Source organism: Podarcis liolepis (genome assembly GCF_965112155.1).
Source record: "Podarcis liolepis genome assembly, chromosome: 1".
In the NCBI taxonomy this organism is placed as follows: Eukaryota; Metazoa; Chordata; class Lepidosauria; order Squamata; family Lacertidae; genus Podarcis; species Podarcis liolepis.
Genome location: NC_139554.1, coordinates 79,180,171 through 79,199,232, shown reverse-complemented (window position 1 = coordinate 79,199,232; position 19,062 = coordinate 79,180,171). Strand labels below are relative to the sequence as shown.

The following is a 19,062-nucleotide window of genomic DNA, read 5'->3' as shown; positions in this document are numbered from 1 at the left end:
GAACTGAAGTGTTTTGGCTCACGTGGTCCCTCCTTAAGAGGCTGGAGTATGACCTTGCTCTCTATCTCTCAGGTGGATATCTGTAAATGGATGCCTAAACAGTTGTTGCTGGGTTACTGATACCTGCAGGTGGTGCTGTGAAGTAGCCCATACCAAAATTGTGGCTTATCTGTGCCACCACAATTGTGCTAGATGGTTTGAAACATAGTCTACACAGCAAGGAGCCATTCCTGATCTCAGCATTTGCTATTCACGTCAGGCTTGAAACATCAAATGACACATGCATATGTGACTGTCTAGTCCTACTGGTAGAAAGGACTGTGCCACCTCAGAAGGCACACAAGAGATCATTTATTTGACAATGCCCCTGTATTAAATTATCCTTGTGTTTGTAAAAACAGAGAAGCCTTCTAGCATTAGCCTTCCCCGACATACTATTTATTATTTATTATTATATTTATTGAATTTATATATTGCCCTATACCCAGATGTCTCAGGGCAGTTCACAGAACAAAATCAAAATATAAAACCACAAAATAGATAATCAAAATAAAAACAACCCAATAATACCCCTCCATTGGATGCACACAAACATGTGTACCAACCTTGCATTTCCATAGGTAAATTAGTTTGCCCACAATTACACTTTCCTCGTAAGGGCTCCAGCCTATAGTTTCAAGCAGCAGGATGGCACAGCTACTCAGTAGTAGACCTATTCATGAATAAAGGCCCCAACCTGCCTTTTACCCTTCTTTGTATCTTGTGTTCCCCTAATTATTCCTGCATTGTACTTTGCACTTGAGTACTGCAAATGTGCAAGGAATGTGCACAGAATATGTTGCTTGATCAGAGGCAAAGCAAAGTGTTTGGAGGAAGAGCCACAGGTCAATGGAAGAGCAACTGTTTTGAGTTCAGAAGGTCCTAGGTTCCATTCCTAGCATCTCCAGGTAGAGCTGGGAACTGTCTGGAACCCAGGAAGAGCACCTGCCAGTTGGTGTAAACACTCCTGAGCTAGATGGACCAATGTTCTGACTCTGTATAAGACAGCTTCCAATGTTCTGTGAACATCTCAGAGCAGTCTAGAAAGCCTGGCATCCAAGAGAGAACCTTTTCATTAAGAAATGGCTGCACTGCCAATGTATTTCTATATATTCATTACACTACCATGTTCTGTGAACCAGTCCCATGTTATGCTTGCCCTGCTGAAAGTGTGGCCAATAGTAATAATGGGGGGGGGGGATAAGTATATTGAGCGTATGAAGTCAATTAATTAGATGATTGTGCTTAACCACTAGAATAAGCCTCAGAGGGCTGAAAAAAAAATAATGAGAAAGAAATTAAGAAATAATGAGAGACAGATATGGGCAAAAGAAGAGCAGCCTGCCAGAACTGGGGCATCTCTTCACTACAAACTTAAACCAATTAAAATGTCACAGATCTCCACCCCCAAGAAATCCTGGGAATCATAGATCTGTGGGTGGGTGGGGCTAATATTCTCTAACAGTGAATTCTCAACATTCTAACAAAGCTATGGTTCTCACGAGTCTTTGAGGATGCCATAAGAAAGAGCTTTAAAACCAGCTTAGACAGGAGTGCCTGGCATGCTCTGGTCCATGGGGTCACGAAGAGTCGGACACGACTAAACGACTAAACAACAACAACAACATGTTTATCCTGGCCTCCTTCACACATGACACGTGAGCCTTCTGAGGTGGCACAGCCCTTTGTAGCACTCCCATAAATGCATGCATCATGTGCAGGTGCACAGAGCGAAGATGGCAGTCACTTTGCTACAGAGCAAAGCCATGGTTTGGGTTAGCATTAGGTACAAACCTAGGTTCATGGTTTGTCTCGCTTCAAAGAAACCATGAGCTGTAGCCAATGTTTGTCCTTAGCTTACTACTTGTGGTTTGTTGGGTAGAGACAGGCCACAAGCTTGGTTTTGCCCATGGCTTGGCTGCAGGTAGCAAAGCAGTCAAAGAACTTGAAGAGAAGTGGCTCTGGTTTTCACTCTGCACACATGTATGCTTGCTCGTTCATGCTTAGCCATGTTCTGGATTAGCACTGCATGCAAAATGAGCCAGTGTGATATGGCAATATGTGGTGCATGCAGTTTTAAATACAAAGGCTTGGGGTGGGTGCCATTGGGAGATGGACATCATCCCCAGGACCATTATGTGGGCTGGATATAGCTAAATCTGGTAAAGCTTTTTCATAATAAGGGAATATGGACTAATTAGCAATAATCGTTAAAAGAGCCACAGCTGATGCATTTGATATGACATGGTCATAAATTAAATTTTAGTACCTGTATTGTATTCCTGACACAGATAGGGACAAGGCATAGCTACTGTCAGAGTGTGGCTGTTGTTTGTTGAATGAAGCAGTTATTGTTCCAAATTCTGGCTAATACCTCGACTGTGAGGAATTAAGCACCTGAGTGGTTTGACACAGGAGAGAAGTAATTCTGGAAAGGAGTTTTTACCTTCTGAAATTTCATCCCAATTATGCCTACCCAGGAAACGCCTCCCTAGCTTTTTAATTCAGTTAAGGTCCTCTGCATTGATCAGTGTGACTAAGCACCATCATTGACCTGGCTTCTATTGTGCTGATTATGCCACAAGTATGTACACAACACAGGATGTTTAAGGAGTAATCAGTAACATCACCCCGTGCTTGAATGGGAGTAGAGACCTTGTTGTCCTTCATTGCATTGGGCCAGATCTCCATACTGGCCCTAAATAAACAGCTGGTTCAATGGATGCTGCATATACTGCTCTACCAAATAGGAGACTCTCCATCCAGTTCCAGCTTGTCTGAGCTGTCTAGTCTGAGCCCAAAATGATAGCTGTAATTGAAGAGCTTGGGCTCACACTGCATGAGTTGGGCCTCTGGTTTTTCTTGAGGGTGGGGGTAGGTGGGATAGCAATAGAAGTTGCTACTGAGGTATGTGACGTAAATTAGTATCAGAATCCACCATACATCACCTCCAGCTATGTTAAAAAGGGATGTGTTAACTGCAGTGGGACAGCTCTGTGCAAAAATTGGAAGGCAACAGCCAAACCCAAGGAAAGTAATGACTCAGAAAAGTAATGGAATTTGCTAACCTAGCCAGTACATTAACTGCATAACAGGATTCTATTGCGGCTTACGTTTCAGTGCTTGAAGAATAGAGCTCTGTTGCTCATTATGTGTCAAATGTCCTCTCTATTGCTAACGTAGATCACAAGTATCTGAATGTCTTTTGAAAATGTTTTATTTTTATTTCTGATTACATTTTTGTTAGTGTTGTTAGCCCACATTTTTTTTACTTTTAATTTTGTGATAGCTATGTTTTGCTATATGCATGTTATATTTTTTAAAATGGTGGGAAGCTAGAACTAGGGAAGAAGAAGAGAATCGAGTAGCTTGAGCTCAGAGTTTATGATTTTGGGGTGAAGCAAAGATAAATTTATATTTTCACAAAGGCTTTGTGGATTCTTCCTATTCCTCTTGTTTAAGACAGGTTAAAATATTTTTGCTCCCAGCACATAGCTTATGACGCTGGTGTTCACTGCAGTAAACACATCCATGTGGATGATATATCCACATCTTTAAACAAGTTTGCATCATGGACCTGATAGGGTTCCCAAGCTCTTGTACACAAATGTTGAAAGATGAAGATACATCTTTGCTGTGAGGAACACTGGTGCACCTGCAGCAGTCATCAGGGAAAGGACCAAAAGTCTGTGGCAGAGCAGGAGGTCCCATGCAAGAGGTCCCAGATTCAATCCATGGCATCTCCAGGTAGGATTGGAAAGGCTCCTGGCCCAGGGGTGCCATCTAGGGGGGGCTGAGGGCCCCCCATAAATTTTAAAGGAAGGGGCTGGGCCCCCTCAATATTCCACAGGCTCACCTGGGCTACCCATGTCTGCAGCAGGCCTTAGGTGTACACCTGGCACCACCAGAAGAAGGAGGTATTGCAATACTGTGGTAGTCTTTCAGGGCTCCTGTCACCATTCAGGATTGTGTTTCACTATGTAATGTTTATATTCTCTCTGTGTCACACACATACACGCACACAGGCATACACCCACCCACACAGAATTGCCTCGGAGAGCTTGTGTATAGCCTAAATGTTGTTCTTCTGCAGTACAAAGGGAAAGCAAACCTGCATGTATTTGAAGACTGGTGTGGAGGAGCTGTTGGGCACCTAAGGAAGAACCTGCATTTCCCCCTCTATCCGCATGTAAGTACAAGGGATTCTGCAAGGCGAAGAGTCCAGTTCCAGCATAACTTCCAGGAGGGAGGTTTCTGTTACTCTCTTTGTGTAGTAAATATCAGTAGCCACTGTTGCAGTAAATTTCCATTCTACTAGTAACTAGGGCATTTGACTTGATCTAAGTGCTAATGAATTCCACAAGTGTAGTTCCTTTGATTTCAGCAGGCCAGTATCAGGTATGGTAAGGTTTATACAATGAGGTGTGCTCCTTATGTTGCTGGACTGCAACTCCCATCATCCCTGACCATTGGGCCTTGCTGGGTGGGGCTGATGGGAATTGGAGTCCCAGCAAGATTTGGAGGGCACCACGTTGACTGCCTCTGGGCTATGGTATCCCATTCTCATGTTCACATCCTTGGGCCTGCCCCAGCTTTAAGACGGACAAAATCAAGGAGGCTGACTTACTTCCATGCAAGACCCTGGCAATGCATTACTCCTATGATGCTCCATCTGCTAAGGGCTCATGCTACAAATGGAACTTCTGAATGAATCTCCCCAAAAGACACTTGAGTGGGAGGAGGAATTTGAAGAGGAGGCTTGGCGAACATAAATTATTCTCTGTTTTCCAGTGTGTAAGCATGTTCACACGATATTTTGATATCTTTTGAGCCAGGTTTTTGCAGGGAGCTGAGTAAATGCTGACTAGTGATGGGTCTACCAGCTTGTTATTGACGCTTTAGTTATTTAAACTTCTATTGTAGACAACAACAAGAATCCACTTACAGCATACAAATCAATATGGCTAACTTGACCCAACAACCCCCCCCCTTCACACATGAAAAACAAATCTCACTGCAGCCACTAAAGATAACCAACCATACCCTAGGCCCCCCTCCACCTCTCTCACTACCAAGGAAATATAATAAGTGAATAGAAAGAAAACCTACCCAAGGGATGTTGATACAAATCACCACACATACACTAAGTAAAAGGATATAAGTTTTACCACCCCAACCTCCCTCTCTCTCCCCCCTTCTTCCCTAACCTTATACTGCATACAACACTAATGTCTCACAACACAAGAAATGTAATTGATCTATAAAAAAACACAACCTGAAAAAAGAGACAATGCCCGTACTTTTGTAAATCATGAAAATCTTTAATAAAAAATATTTTTTTATTTTTAAAAAACCCAAGTCTTTTATTGTATGGTTTGATAGTGTGTTGAGGTGTAACCTGCACTTGGAGCAATAGAACTGATGAAGGGTATGATAAATATTGAACAAATGAATATAACATACATTTGCTCAAGGCCTGTGTTGTGGAATATTATATTCAAACACTCTCTTCCTCTTTTCTTCTGGCTCTTAGACCCGCACAACAGTGAAAAAGTTGGCTGTGTCACCCAAATGGAAGAATTATGGCCTCCGTATATTTGGGTACATCCATCCCTTCAAAGACGGTGAGCTGAATTAGCAACCCTTAACTCTGTCTGCAAAGCTGCGCTTCATTGATGAGATCTCACCTTCTTCCCACTCTGAGATACCTTTGCCTTAAAGAAAACTATATGCATATTGTTGCCCCTGCTCCTAATCTCTCACAGTGGGAGTTATGGAAAACTGCAGAGGGACCCGCTCTCTGTTGCTCCTTTCTAGGTCAAGAGGCTTCATGCCATCAGAACGCCTCCAAATGTATCTCAGACTAGAGAAGTTCAGAAACTACCATCTCTCTGTCCCCCATCCCCCCATCAGTGACCAAGCATCATTCCAGGGGCTCTTGAGTCCCAGACCACGGCATTCAGTAGACATTTGACACATTGACTTGAAAAGGCTTGTCTCTCTCAGCCACAACATGCCCAGCTCACCAGCACATGGAATCCTTCTTGCTCAAGCCTCCTGCTCTCACCTGCTCCTGCAGTCCACCCTGCAGCTCAAATTTTCTTCTTTGCCTTGTAGGGGACTTCCAGTTTTCTGTAGCTTCAGATGACAACTCTGAATTTTGGCTCAGTCCTGACGAGACTCCAGCCAATGCCCGTCTGGTGGCATTTGTGGGCAAGGTGGGATCCATTTTTCGCTTTCTCTTAGCTTCTCACATTGTAATAGGAAGGCCGATAGATAAACATTAGTGGCATTGTAGCATCTTTCCATGGATAGACGTGCTTCTTGCTATCTTCTTACAAGCAATGCCATCTGGCGTCATCTCCCTGGTTCCTTGCTGGGATAGTTAAATGTAAATGTAGCCAGTAGTATTGCCACTGGGAGCCATATAAACCTCGAGCCAACTCAGCTGTGATTCTTACATCTGGAGGCTGCATAATTAAAACCTGGACCTATTATAACACAAAACACAAATACGCGTGTATATGAGTCTGTTCTAAATGCTGTTGTGTTTCGATAGTAATGTTTTTCTGCAGCTGTGGCTCACAACCTGAGCCTTACACCTGGTTCGCTCAGTAACACTGATTTCAAGGTTAAGCCTGTGCACAGATGTGGCACATATTTCTCTGCTTTGTTCTAAATGGGAAGGTAAAGCTCTTATTTCCACGGTGGCTGCAAAAAGAGCCTGTTCCACAGCCACGTTAGCAAATGGAGAAATTATGGAAATAAGGAGCCCTTTTCACCATATAAGGGGTGAGAAATGCACTTTGCCGTTTGATAGCCGGCAAAATGGTTTGGATTTAAAACATTAAACTTGGCTCATACCGTGAAAGCTTTGCTATGTTGGGAAGAAACAGGCTAAGGAGCACAGCTAGGAACTAATGAAAGTATTGTCAGGTGGAGAGATCGGCAATATTTCAAATTTCTGTTTAAGTCTTCCCTCCGGTGCAATGTCTTAAAAATGCTCGAAAGCAACTCAGCAAGTGTTTCTTCACCCATGTTGTCAGCGTTTCCCTCTGGTTTTGCTCCGGAGCTTGAGATTTCCTGTGCCCAGGGAGAAACTGCATTCCTGTGCCATATATAAGCAGAGAAATAGATACCATGGATACAGAGATGATGCAGATACTCAGGCGAGTCCCATTTCTAAGGCCATTCAGCAAAATCAATTTCTTTGACAGAGATAGCAAAGTATGATTGTGGCCTTAGGGCACCACTTGCTTAGTGTTACTGTTGCCATTGTGTTCAATGCTAACAGCATGCAGGAGGTGATAAGGAATTAGTGCAGATTTCAGATTAGCAGGGTTAGACCTTTGACTAGGGTGGTTGCGGTTGTATATATTGTATATGTCTCTGCGTGTCATGCAAGCAATGAATCTGATAGTAATGAATCTGTCCATTCTGCTGGTTTCCCACACTCTCCCCCTAGTTTCACTCCATCACAAACAAGATTGTTTTCATCACTGAAGTGTATAGCTAATAACTACTGGAAGAATTGTGTTTCATATTATGTTTTAAAGGTATATCACCACTCCGACAGGCCTGTCTGTGTTTTGAACCCAAGACCTCTCACACACAACTTGAAAATGGTGGCTCCATGACTTACAGGTTTTAGGCCCCACCAATGCGCTGTGGTCTAAACCACAGAGCCTAGGGCTTACCAATCGGAAGGTCGGCAGTTTGAATCCGTACGATAGGGTGAGCTCCCGTTGTTCGGTCTCAGCTCCTGCCAACCTAGCAGTTCAAAAGCATGTCAAATGCAAGTAAATAAATAGGTACTGCTTCGGCAGGAAGATAAACGGCGTTTCCGTGCACTGTTCTGGTTTGCCAGAAGCTGCTTAGTTATGCTGGCCACATGACCCGGAAGCTGTCTGCAGACAAACGCTGGCTCCCTCAGCCTATAGAGCGAGATGAGCACATAACCCCAGAGTCATCCACGACTGGACCTAACGGTCAGGGGTACCTTTACCTTTACCTAATGCATGACAGTTGCAGACCTATGTCTGCTGTAAAGCCTAGGGGTGGAATGCTAATTAAGTCTCAAAGTGGGTATCTGTGTTAAATGCTGTTCTCACAACTGCCACTTTCCCCTCTTTTCAACTAGTGTTTATATCCTAGCCAAGTTCATTTCCAGCATCAGCATGGGGGCAGGGAGGAGAAAATCCTGCCAGATGAACTGTAAGAATGAAGTGAGGAGGGAAGGAACCAATACCCTCTACTCCTATGTGCCCCTTTGGGAGTTTAAATCTCTCCCCCCCCCCCCCGCTCTCTCTCTCTTACACACACTCTCACACATTTGACGGCATGGGCCTGCTGCCCTGATCTGTCATCTCACCCATACGACTCCTTACTTTCATCACTGCCCCACTGCTATTGCCACATCCCCCTTCCCCCTTAAAAAATGCTTTTCTTCATATAAGAAGAGCCAGGGCTCTTTCGGCTTTGGTTCCGATCTGGTGGAACACTCTGTCACAAGAGACCAGGGCCCTGCGGGACTTGACATCTTTCCGCAGGGCCTGCAAGACAGAGCTGTTCCACCAGGCCTTTGGCCAGGGCACAGCCTGACTCCCTCCCTCGGCAATCTTCGCGGAGCTCTGGCCCAATGGTTGCCAGTGGCCTGAATTAATTAATTTTATAATGAATGATTTTAGAGTGTTGTTTATGCTATACTTTTATACTGTTTTATTGTTGTTAGCCGCCCTGAGCCCGGCTTCGGCTGGGGAGGGCGGGATATAACTAAAATTTTTTATTATTATTATTATTATTATTATTATTATTATTATTATTAGTCAAACAACACATATGCAACAAAAGAAACACTCCCCCATAGAAATTATAATGCGGCACAGAATATAGTCGTGTTACATACCACATCAAAGAAAAGAAAAAATCCAAATTATCCAATGCAATAAAATTAAAAATAGCATGGTATCGGAAATCAAACCAGCCAAAAGATTTTATTTGTTGTGTCTTCAAGATGATGAGTGTCTAACCTTCCATTTGAAATTCTACCAGTTTCACAACTGCTCCCTTTTTCTCCGAACGTTTTAGCAGTACCCATCCCAGTATACTTCAAAGGCTGCCTCAGTATTTCTGAAAGGTTTGGCACTGTCAGGCTATTCCAAATAGATCTATAGTCTGCAGTGAGTCTCTCAAGCCACTGGTGGGTAAAGCTGTTGCCAAGCAAAGATTGGAAATTTGTTTCACCATTTGATTGTTCTGCTAACAAATAAAAGTAAACAAAATTAGATCTTCAGCATGCACAGTCAAGAAATTCAATGCTGCAGGTCCCAGGACAGCTGTAGCTCACTCCCTTTCGTGCATTTTTAATGAAAGCTTAAAGGCCAGTGCTGAATCTTGTACATTTGCAATAGAAAGGTACAAGCCCTGCAGGATTGTGGCAACGCCTTTTAACCTACCCATTACAGAGCTGTCTAGTCACGCAGACCACACTGTGCGACAAAGCTTGTTTTTCCTTATATCAATTAACTCAGAGGTGACCTGATGGAAGGGATTCTCATTTGATCTAGTGGCTCGGGTTTTGTGTGGCTAATATTAATTGTTTAGGAAAACCTTAGTGATTTGATTTTTATAAGCACTTTGTAGCAGTAGATATAAAACAGACCAGATTAGACACAAACTAGAAGATTGGAAATAAAATCACACAGTGACAGGAAGAAAAGTCTACCAGTTGAATTATGACAGCATTATATGAAGGGCTTTCCCCATATTCCTCTTAGTATAATTTATTTCCTTAGGAAATTAGGCATGGTTGCTGTGAATCAGCTTCAAGCTATTCCCCTGAAATGTACTCAAAAACCATGTGGATTGTGATGTTCTAATCAACTTCGGCCAGTGCCGTTCCTAATTTTCTTCTAGTTTTTTGTATATTGGTTTTGGCCTTTGATCAAAGATTGAATTTGGCCCCATATTCACATTCTTTCTCCTCTTCTTCTTTAGCTGGGCTCTGAGTGGACTGCCCCAGGAGAGTTCACAAAATTCAGCTCACAAGTTTCCAAGCCAATCCGGTAGGTGTTGCTACCCTGTCCTTCTGATCATTCTAGGCAGCTAAGGCTGCGCACACACGTGAAGGTACTTTGAATGTGCTTAAAAGGTATAGTGTGTACACAACCTTCATATGCCTACACCATGTCCATATTTTGTTGTAGACGTGTGTGTGTGTGTGTGTGTGTGTGTGTGTGTCCCATCCATCTGACTGGGTTCTCCCAGCCACTCTGGGCTGTGACCATGTGAGATGTAATGCTAGCAAACACTTGCCCACATCCCCCAGCATCTGATATTAAATGTGGTGTGAGAATGCCCTCTCCAGAGGCATCCACAGTATACCCCTGAAGCCATAGATCACACACAACTCACATATGGAACTCACAGCCACAAGATGGAATGGTGGCCACTAGCTTAGATCACTTTTTTTAAAAAAAAATTTTTGACAAATTCATAGAGGATAGATCTCTCAATGGTTTTTAGCTATGAAATCATGTTCACAAATAGTATACCAGCTTCTGGGGAGGCCTGTTGCCTGTTTGCTCCCAGAAGCAGCTGGTTCACCCATGCTGGAAACAGAATGCTGAACCATATCTAGTAGGTATGATAATATATTTAAACAAAGAGGTGTTACTAATATTTTTATACAATTGCAAGTGTATCTTATGAAATTGTGCATGTTTTTAGAAAGTGGTGTGTTTTTTTCATTTTAGCAAGTGAGCATATGTTACTTAGATCTCAACATCTTGTACATGCTTCATTGTTGGAGAGATATAAAAGAAGGAAAGCTTATGTTCTGCTGGTGAAGCATGCAGGGTTGTCAGAAACTACCACTCTTCTCTTCTTTATCCTTTATATCAGGGTGCTTACCTTCTTTGGCTCAAGGGCCCCTTTGAGCGTTTTCCCACTCCCTCGAGATCTGCATGCCCACCAAGCCCATTTCACACACATGCATACACTCATACAGCGCAAAGGGTAGGACAATCAGTTTACACACGTAGACACACTCAGCAGTGTTTATGCTCTCTAGGGCAGTGCCTGCCCTGGGATAATCTTCTGCCCTTGGGAGGAACAACAAAGCCCCTTCTCTCTGTGGCATGGCAGTATTGGTAGTAGGTCCTTAGACAGGAAACTGGAAGGAATGCTTCTTCCTGTTTCTTTTGCCTCTCTAAAGCCTTCCAACAATGGCACCAACTTTGTAAGAATGGTGCAGTACTGAACGGAGAAGGGGTCCTCTTGTAAAGGTAATAAGAGGTGACGCCTCCCATCCCTGCATATCACATCAGCAGAGACCTCTCCCAATGGTGGGGCACAATAGTGCCACCTGCTGCCCAAAAACACTCAGTTGAAAATAGTGGGGACAAATCATTGGGGTTTTGCAGGCCACCAGAAATCATGGGCTACCTACTCCTGCTTCATATAGCACTTGCCACTTAGAACAACCCTTTGTGGTAGATACTTCTCCAGTTCTCAAATGGTAGCTGAGAGAGATGGTGACTTGTTCAAGGCCACACAGTGAGTTCTTGGCAGCGGGTGAGTCCAGGTCTCCCAGTCCCAAGGCCAGATCTCCTGCAGGGCAATCTAAGGTGGGAAATGCATAATTGTTTCTGTAAACTTGCTTCTCCATGAGCCCTTTGCTCTCTCTCTCGCTCTCCTCATTTCCGATCTCTTTGCATCTTTCTTTTCCCATAGCAACGCTCCTTTCCATTCCTCCTCCTCTTTGTCCTATTTCCAGGCTTGTTGGTCTGAAGGTACTTCCTGTCTAGATTTGGTGCCTGTCAGCTCCCCCTTCCTGTTTCTTTGCCTCTTTCTTTTTGACACATCCCAGAATGGAGCTGGCAGCTCTCGTCTGGGCCTCTCTTTGCCTGTGCTATCAGTCCGCTGCTGTGCAGGAACTTCCATGGCATTCTGCAGTCTTTCCCTGTCCACTCTGCATACCTCTTACTTGTTCTGTTCATGCACAACGAATGGCTGCAGAGACAGAGGCCCTTTTGCCCTACACCGGGAAAGAGGCTTTATTCAGCAGGCAGCTCCAGTGTTGTGAGCAGAGCTTGCGATGGCGGTGCTGAAGGAGGCCGCTGGGAAAGGCTGCTCAAGGTTATGAACTGCTCCCTTGCCAGTGGTGGCCCAAGGGCTGTTGTCATGTGCCCTGTATAAATATATTTGCAAACATTTTGGCATCGCCTCTTGTTTCTCTGCGATGTATCCTGTGTGCCATGCCCTCAGATTGGCAGGAGGACAAATGTGAAGAGCAGGGCATGCAGAGTTTTCTTGCTAGGGTCAGGACATGAAGAGATCTGGAATAATAGTGGAGATGTGTGCTGAATGCTTATTGCTTCCCCCAGCTGCTGGAAGAAAGAAACGAGGGAAGCTGTCCAAGTGCAAAAAAGGGGGTGGGGGTGGGGGGGAATATGAATGGACAAACACCTGCTCTGAGAACAGAGGAGCCCAAACCAAGCCTCAGTACTGGGCACATTGGCAGATTTTTCCAGCTTAAGTGCCATGCCTGCCCCTCAGCATAACTAGTCAATGTGATCTCTGTCACTACCGATCAGTGTGATAGTACTGCTTAGTGGGAAAAATTCAGTATAGCGCTAAGAGGATCACTCCATCAGTGCAAGCATTTTGATTGCACTGATACAACAATCTCCCCTTCCCTCCCCCCATGTGCTGTTCTAGGGATTCTCCCCCCCCCCCCATAAGCCAATTCCAGGGGCACAGGAGAAGATGGGAGGGAAGCATCATTGTGTTAGCAGAATCCTTGCATGGGCTTCTGCTAACAGGACCAGTTAGTTGAAGCCTGCTCAGTGTTAAGGTCCAGTGCATGATGGGAAATGTGTCTTCTTAACCAGACATAAATAAATAAAACCAGGGATCTCTTGTCTCTTGTACCTCTGTGGGAGACGCATGGTGAATCTGCAGGTAGTTTCCCCATTTCAGCTTTAAAAGGCATTGAACTGAACTATTTTCTTCACTGATCTCTTTGAAATGGTCAGGATAAGCATTTCGTGGTCCATGGGGTCACGAAGAGTAAGACACGACTAAACGACTAAACAACAACATACGGTGCAGTGGATTTGCCATAAGAAAATACTCCCAATAGCAGCCCAGTAACATCTGGAGGACCACAGGTTCCCTGTTACTCCTCTAAACAATCAAGATGGGGAGAGCCCAAGGTTTCCCTGTAACCGCTGTCATAGACTGCTGCCTGCAAGGGTTGTGGTTGGCTCATGAATAAGACATGAATAGGCCTTGCAAGATTTCTGGCACCCCTGTGGGGCTACCATTTAAAGGCATTCAGTGTGGGGTGTGAATATACTTCAGATTCCCTTGCAGATGATTAGCTGGGAACAATTCAGTGCTGTAATCTAATTAGGGAGCCGATGAAAGGAAGTGGGAGGGAAGGGCGGGGACAGTTGGTGGTGGCAAGAATAGTTTGGGCACATTTGCCACACAGAGTTCCTTGAAGCAGCTGATTGGAGCTCGGCCAGCTTGGAGAACAAGAGCCTGCCTGGTGTATGTCCTGGAGTTCCCAAGGGAAATTTTGAGATATTTTTTTCTCCTCTCCTCCTCTTCCTTCTCCTCCAATTGAACCACAGTTGTGGTGAGCAGGGCTTGGTGTTCTTGGTTTACACACCCTGGTTACACAGAGCAGTGCTCTCACATCACACACATGGCAAAAGAGATGGATTTGATTCTCTTTCCGTTACCTGATGGATAATGGGACATAATAAGATATGAAAGGGGTGGCACAGACAGGATTATTTATTTATTTATTTTTAAAAGCGTTCCACAGCACTACTGTATCTGTCACACCTCATTCCTGTCCTGCAGCAGTGCCACATCTTTGCTATTTTGGTATCAAGTCTTCACACAGCTCTGCTACTGCACTCAGAAGGCTAAAGAGAAGACTTCTCCTGTAGTCCCATTTGGGTGATTTCATCTCTCTTGTTCTTCACCCTTGCGAACTTTAGTATTGTAAGTCCAAAGCTTAGGCAGCTTGATGAAAAAAGGATGAATGCATTTCCTATTGTTTCACTTGAGCAAACTCTGTGGTCCTAAATCCAAACAACAGCAAGACCTGCTCACATCTGGCTAGGAAGGGGTTTAATTAAGCACACACACACACACACACACACACACCACACCTCCCCATTGCCAAATCCAAACTGAGCAGTATTGTCTCTGCATATGAAGAACTGAACCCTGTTTTTGGCTGAAGAGTTGGGCATGGCTTGGAGGTTTTGTTGCAATTGTCATTCTCAACAATATATGCCACCTAGTATATTAAATAGGTTTTTAAAATATATATGGTGTTGTTGTTTTTTTAAAAATGCTACAATCCAAAGTCAAATGCAAAAAGGAAGAGAAGAAGTAGGTAACTGTTAAGAAGTAATGGCTGGAGGGAAATGTTTCAAAGTTTGAAGTAAGTGAAGAGTGAAATGCTAAATATTAACAGTGATAGCATTTCAGCCTATGGAAAGACAGAAGAAAATGGATGCAGATCAGTCATGGAACAAGAAATCTGAGGCCTAGCTAAAAGAGGGAGGAAGACAGAACTAGCCTGCTCATGAAGTAGCCTGGACTGAAGCAGCTGCTTTGAGCTGTGGAATCCCTCAGGGTGGCACTCTTCCCGCCACCAGCGCCAGGGTTGTGTGATGGTGATGGCTTCTGGTGAGATTTTTCTGGAAGCCACTGTGTGACTGGTAAGCAAGGCAGGGGAGCCACCTTCCCATTCATATCAGTTGGCAAAATGGAACTGGCCACCCCTGGAAGAAGAGTGAAGAAACTAAACCTGATCATAACAAGAGATCCCAAAGCAAGTTGGCAGCAAATACAAAGGGGACAGATAATTCAGAACAGTAACACTAGAAGTAAGAAGTGAGAGTTGAAGAAGAAAAAGATTTGTCAGTGCAGCAACACAATCAAACTGCAACATAACACAAAGACTGTAAATGGCAGCAATATTACCAGAAATTAGTTGTTTACAATGGGAAAGAGATAGTAATCAAGACGAGCGAATTCAAACCGGGAAATGTTCAGAAAGCAAAACTATGAAGAAAACCACCACAGTCAATTTTATGCTTTCTACCCTTCAGTGTCTTCCCAAATATGAGCACCCTGCTCTCAGAAGCAATAGAAGTGTTTAGTTTTTCTAGGCAACTCCCTTCAGGCGCCATGCCTAATAATCCTCAGTGTGTCTGCACGTGCCTCTGTTTGCAGCCAGTGACTGAATTCCAGAGGTGGTGTGAAGACGTGTGAGGCTACTGCCTGGAGAACATAGGAAACAGTCCATCAAGCCCAGTACTGTACTCTGAATGGCAGCAGGGTCTCCAGGCAGAGCTCTTGTTTTCCTGCCAGAGGCGACCTTGTGCATACAAAGCACATGCTCTTCCAGTCCACTCTAGTCTCTCCCACTTTGGCAGCTGCTTGATGTTAGGGCAGTCCCTCTCCTTGCTATTTGTGTTTGAGGTGTACTGTACAAGCCCATGTTTCCAGGAAGATTCCACCTGGCCCATTGCCTTTGCCACCAGCTCTATGGATCAGCTACTCTTTCCGCCAGGCTTCTGATGCACCACATCTCTGCTGAACCATGGCTGCAGCTGAGTTAGCAGGCACCAGCTGAAGTTGGCAGCCACCACCCCTCCATTCTCCCCATGGGGTTGGCCTGCACTTTCTTCCCAGCACTTGACAATCTCTTGCATGAAAAGTACCAAAGGTCTGTCAGCCCAGGGTGTTTGTGTGTGCTGTGAAATGAACCCAGCATCCCAAGTATCTGGTGTCTTGGGCAGCTTAAGGCAGAGAAGAGCCTTCTGTCTCGCTGTGTGAGAGATGGATATGGTTACCATGGCAGCAGTGGCATGCAGCACACCAAGCCAGCAAGAGCCTGTGAGAGAAGGATTTTAGGAGCCCTCTGCTCTCACTGATCAGGACTGACAGGCAGCAGTGATCGAACAGCTGCAACTGCGCCCGCAATGCCTTGCCTCTGTCAACTGGGTGTGGGCATCTATTGCCTCCAGAACTGCTGGCAGCATTCTCTTCATATCTGTTCTTTAGTTCTATTCCTAAACCTTTTGCTCCACTCCTTTTCAATGTAGATGGTTGTTTCCTGAATGCTTCCTGAATCCTTCCTAGTTTGCTTTGTTCCTGTGCTGAGGCTCTGTGTTTGTGTCCTATATGAAATCCTGCTGCATGGTTTGGAATTTGGCTCACATCTGAAGGTATCCAGATTTCAGTTGGGAGGAAGAAGAAATGTCTTGAGTCTAGCCTAGTTGTACAGAACATAACTGAACTTAAATGGGTAAAAAAACTGAACCTATGTGGACAACGCGTGATACAGATTGTATTGCCAAATGAGGCTGCAGGTGGGGCTTCCAGTAATCAGAAAGCAGAATTTCTTTGTGCTACGCATGCCTGTGTCCCATTCTCTCTCTGGTACCTCTTCTCTGTCCCCATGTCAATCTCCTCTTCCCCATCCTGACTCTGCTGTCTGTACTGATAACACTATTATGGGCGAGGAGAGCTGTAACTTCTCCATAGTCCATTGCATCAGGCACTTTTCTTTTATCCCAGTTCACTCCTAGTATCAGAGTTGATGTTGAAAGCAGATTTCCCCCAACCCTATGCTTTATACATAAACAGGGCAGGCAAGTGATTTAAAGACCATGGCTTTGACTCTTAGCATTCAGTGATCCTTACAACCATGCTGCAAAACAGATTGTTGTTGTTGCCCTTATATTTCAGAAGGAAAGCAGGGAGAGAGCTGAGGCTGAGGGACCGAGGGGAGGTGGGGCTGGAATGTTTGTGGCTGAGATGATGTTTGAACCACTTGACTTTTCAGATTACAGCTCAAGCGCTTGGCCACTGCAACACCATCCTCTTCCTCTTTCCCTCACACCAGCCACTGCTAAATTGCTCCTAATTCTGTGAAAATGTGATTGATGCCATGATAAATACATTGTGGAAGATTGGGTGATTTTGCACACTCCTGCGCAATTCTTTCTGTGTTTGGAGCATTGATATGCGGAGGGTGAGCACACTTTTGGCCCAGATTCAGCTAAGTTATTGCGCTATAAGAAGTTAGCATAAAAAATCCTGCAATGGGACTTTCTCCCCTCCCTCTGTGTCCTCCCCAGAGCTGCTCAGGAGGGTTGGGAGAACCCCTAGGACAGCCCATGGGGAAAGGAGAGGGGAGATCAGGCAAGCAGAAGTGGTTGCAGAGACAGAACAATCGCCTTAGTGTGCTGTTGAATTCCACTCTTGGGTATGGAGTGCATTTTCCAGCTAGATCATGGTGTTTGAGAGATCCTGGAAAGAGGAGGAAATTGGCTAAGAAAATGGCAACTGAACTGTACAAATAGAACCACAATCCTACCTTCCTCTTCCCCTATCTCTGCGCACACACAATACTTATTGCTGAAGAGTCAGTGTGGAAGAGTGTGGGTGGAAACTGGCTTCATTCACCAGCTTCATTCACCTAACATTTCTGTTCCCCGGCCCTCCAGCATCTGCTGTAGCAGAGAGTTCCTCAGGGACAACAGCATGGCAGTCCTCGAATTCATGTAACCTTGGAAGTATGCTTGCTGTTTTCTAATGATCTCCTTTGCTTCCCACACAGTGTCCTTTCCTCTAGGCGCTATTACTTCGAGCTCCTCCACAAGCAGGATGACCGTGGCTCAGACCATGTGGAAGTTGGTGTAAGTAAATAAATCCCTCTCAAGCCTCCCCCCACTTTTAAGGTACAGAGCACCTGGTAGGAATATTAAACTTGTTTTGAAAAATAGAAACAGACCTACACTTGATCTTAGCCAAAAAAAGGCCAAGAAGCCTTCTGTTTTGTGCTCTCTTGACTAAAAATCTTGACAGTAAATAAACCTTCCATCCCCATCAAAGAAGCCTTTATAGTCAAAAAGACATCTTTAGCACAGCTTTCACTGGTCAATTTTGAAACGGCTCTTATTAACTCAGGACTAGTTTGCAGATTACCAGTTGAGGAAAAAGCGTCTGGCCATGAGGCACCCAAAGGTACATATTTGCCCCCCAAAGCTAGCAGAATGAAACATGTTTTCCACCATTTAAACTTCCTGAATCTGCTTTACAGTAAAGCAGAGGGAGGGAGGGAGATTATTCCTTAGACCATTTTTCTCATTTTCCTCAGAGCTTGAGGAGAAAACTCTTTTCTCCTTAAAATTAATTGTGTCCTTCTCTGGGGAAAGAGCCAGAAGGGAGTATGAGAGGGACTTCCTAGCTGGTAATTTCTTAAACTCTTTTATTCTCAAGATAAAATGTCTCCTATCTCCTAGAAACTTTAAAATAGCCTCATTTTCATGCCTCTCAGAGGAGCTGTGTTCCCTTTACAGAAGCCTTTGCTGCACAGCAGGCTGCTGGAGGTGAAATATTAGTCTTTTTAAAGAGGCTCCATTCATCCCACATCTAAATTAAAAGGAAGAAGAGCCACTCAGTGCAAATGCTCTTCCTTCCCAATGGCTGCCTGTCTCTGCTGTGAAGTCTCTGCCAAAAGGATTCTAGGTCACCCTGGCAGGTGTAACACCCAGAGTGCAGGGAATATGAAAAAAAAAATTACCAGATGGGATTTATCTTTGCTTTAAAATAATATGCACCAATCGTCTGGTTGCTTTGATGGATATGAAGCACGTACGCATGCAAGGTTGTTCTTCCTGCTCACCAGCTATTTAGCATGTCTACATAAGTACTAAATGTGCAGAATGAACAGCATATGGGCCTGTCTAAAAGCAAGTGTGTAAACTAGACAGATGAACATTGACACATTACTGCTTTTGCCACTTTACACGATGTTGGAAAGCTTGTCAGTCATTACAGAGGCCTTCCAGGCACCCCGATTAACAATAATAAATCTCCAGCCGGCTGCAGGAGAAAAGGAAGCAGCCTTTATTAAAACTACTTTGTGTTTCGACATTACAAACTGTTACATAGCAAAACAGTATGTCTGCTCAGCTACAG

General features: G+C 44.4%; 1 protein-coding gene across 6 annotated transcripts in view; it reads left to right on the top strand.

Annotated features, from left to right (window-relative positions):
- The window catches only part of B4GALNT4 (beta-1,4-N-acetyl-galactosaminyltransferase 4), a 159,104-nt gene that overhangs the window by 109,971 nt on the left and 30,071 nt on the right, over positions 1-19,062 (top strand). For 5 of the 6 annotated variants that reach the window (XM_083480795.1, XM_083480799.1, XM_083480796.1 and 2 more), the window contains exons 4-8: positions 4,133-4,228; positions 5,573-5,663; positions 6,157-6,257; positions 10,036-10,103; positions 17,699-17,777. In XM_083480795.1, coding sequence (XP_083336921.1) covers positions 4,133-4,228; positions 5,573-5,663; positions 6,157-6,257; positions 10,036-10,103; positions 17,699-17,777 — 435 coding nt within the window. Of the gene's footprint in view, positions 1-4,132; positions 4,229-5,572; positions 5,664-6,156; positions 6,258-10,035; positions 10,104-17,698; positions 17,778-19,062 lie in introns of those variants that run through there. The other variant, XM_083480800.1, reaches the window with a different exon arrangement.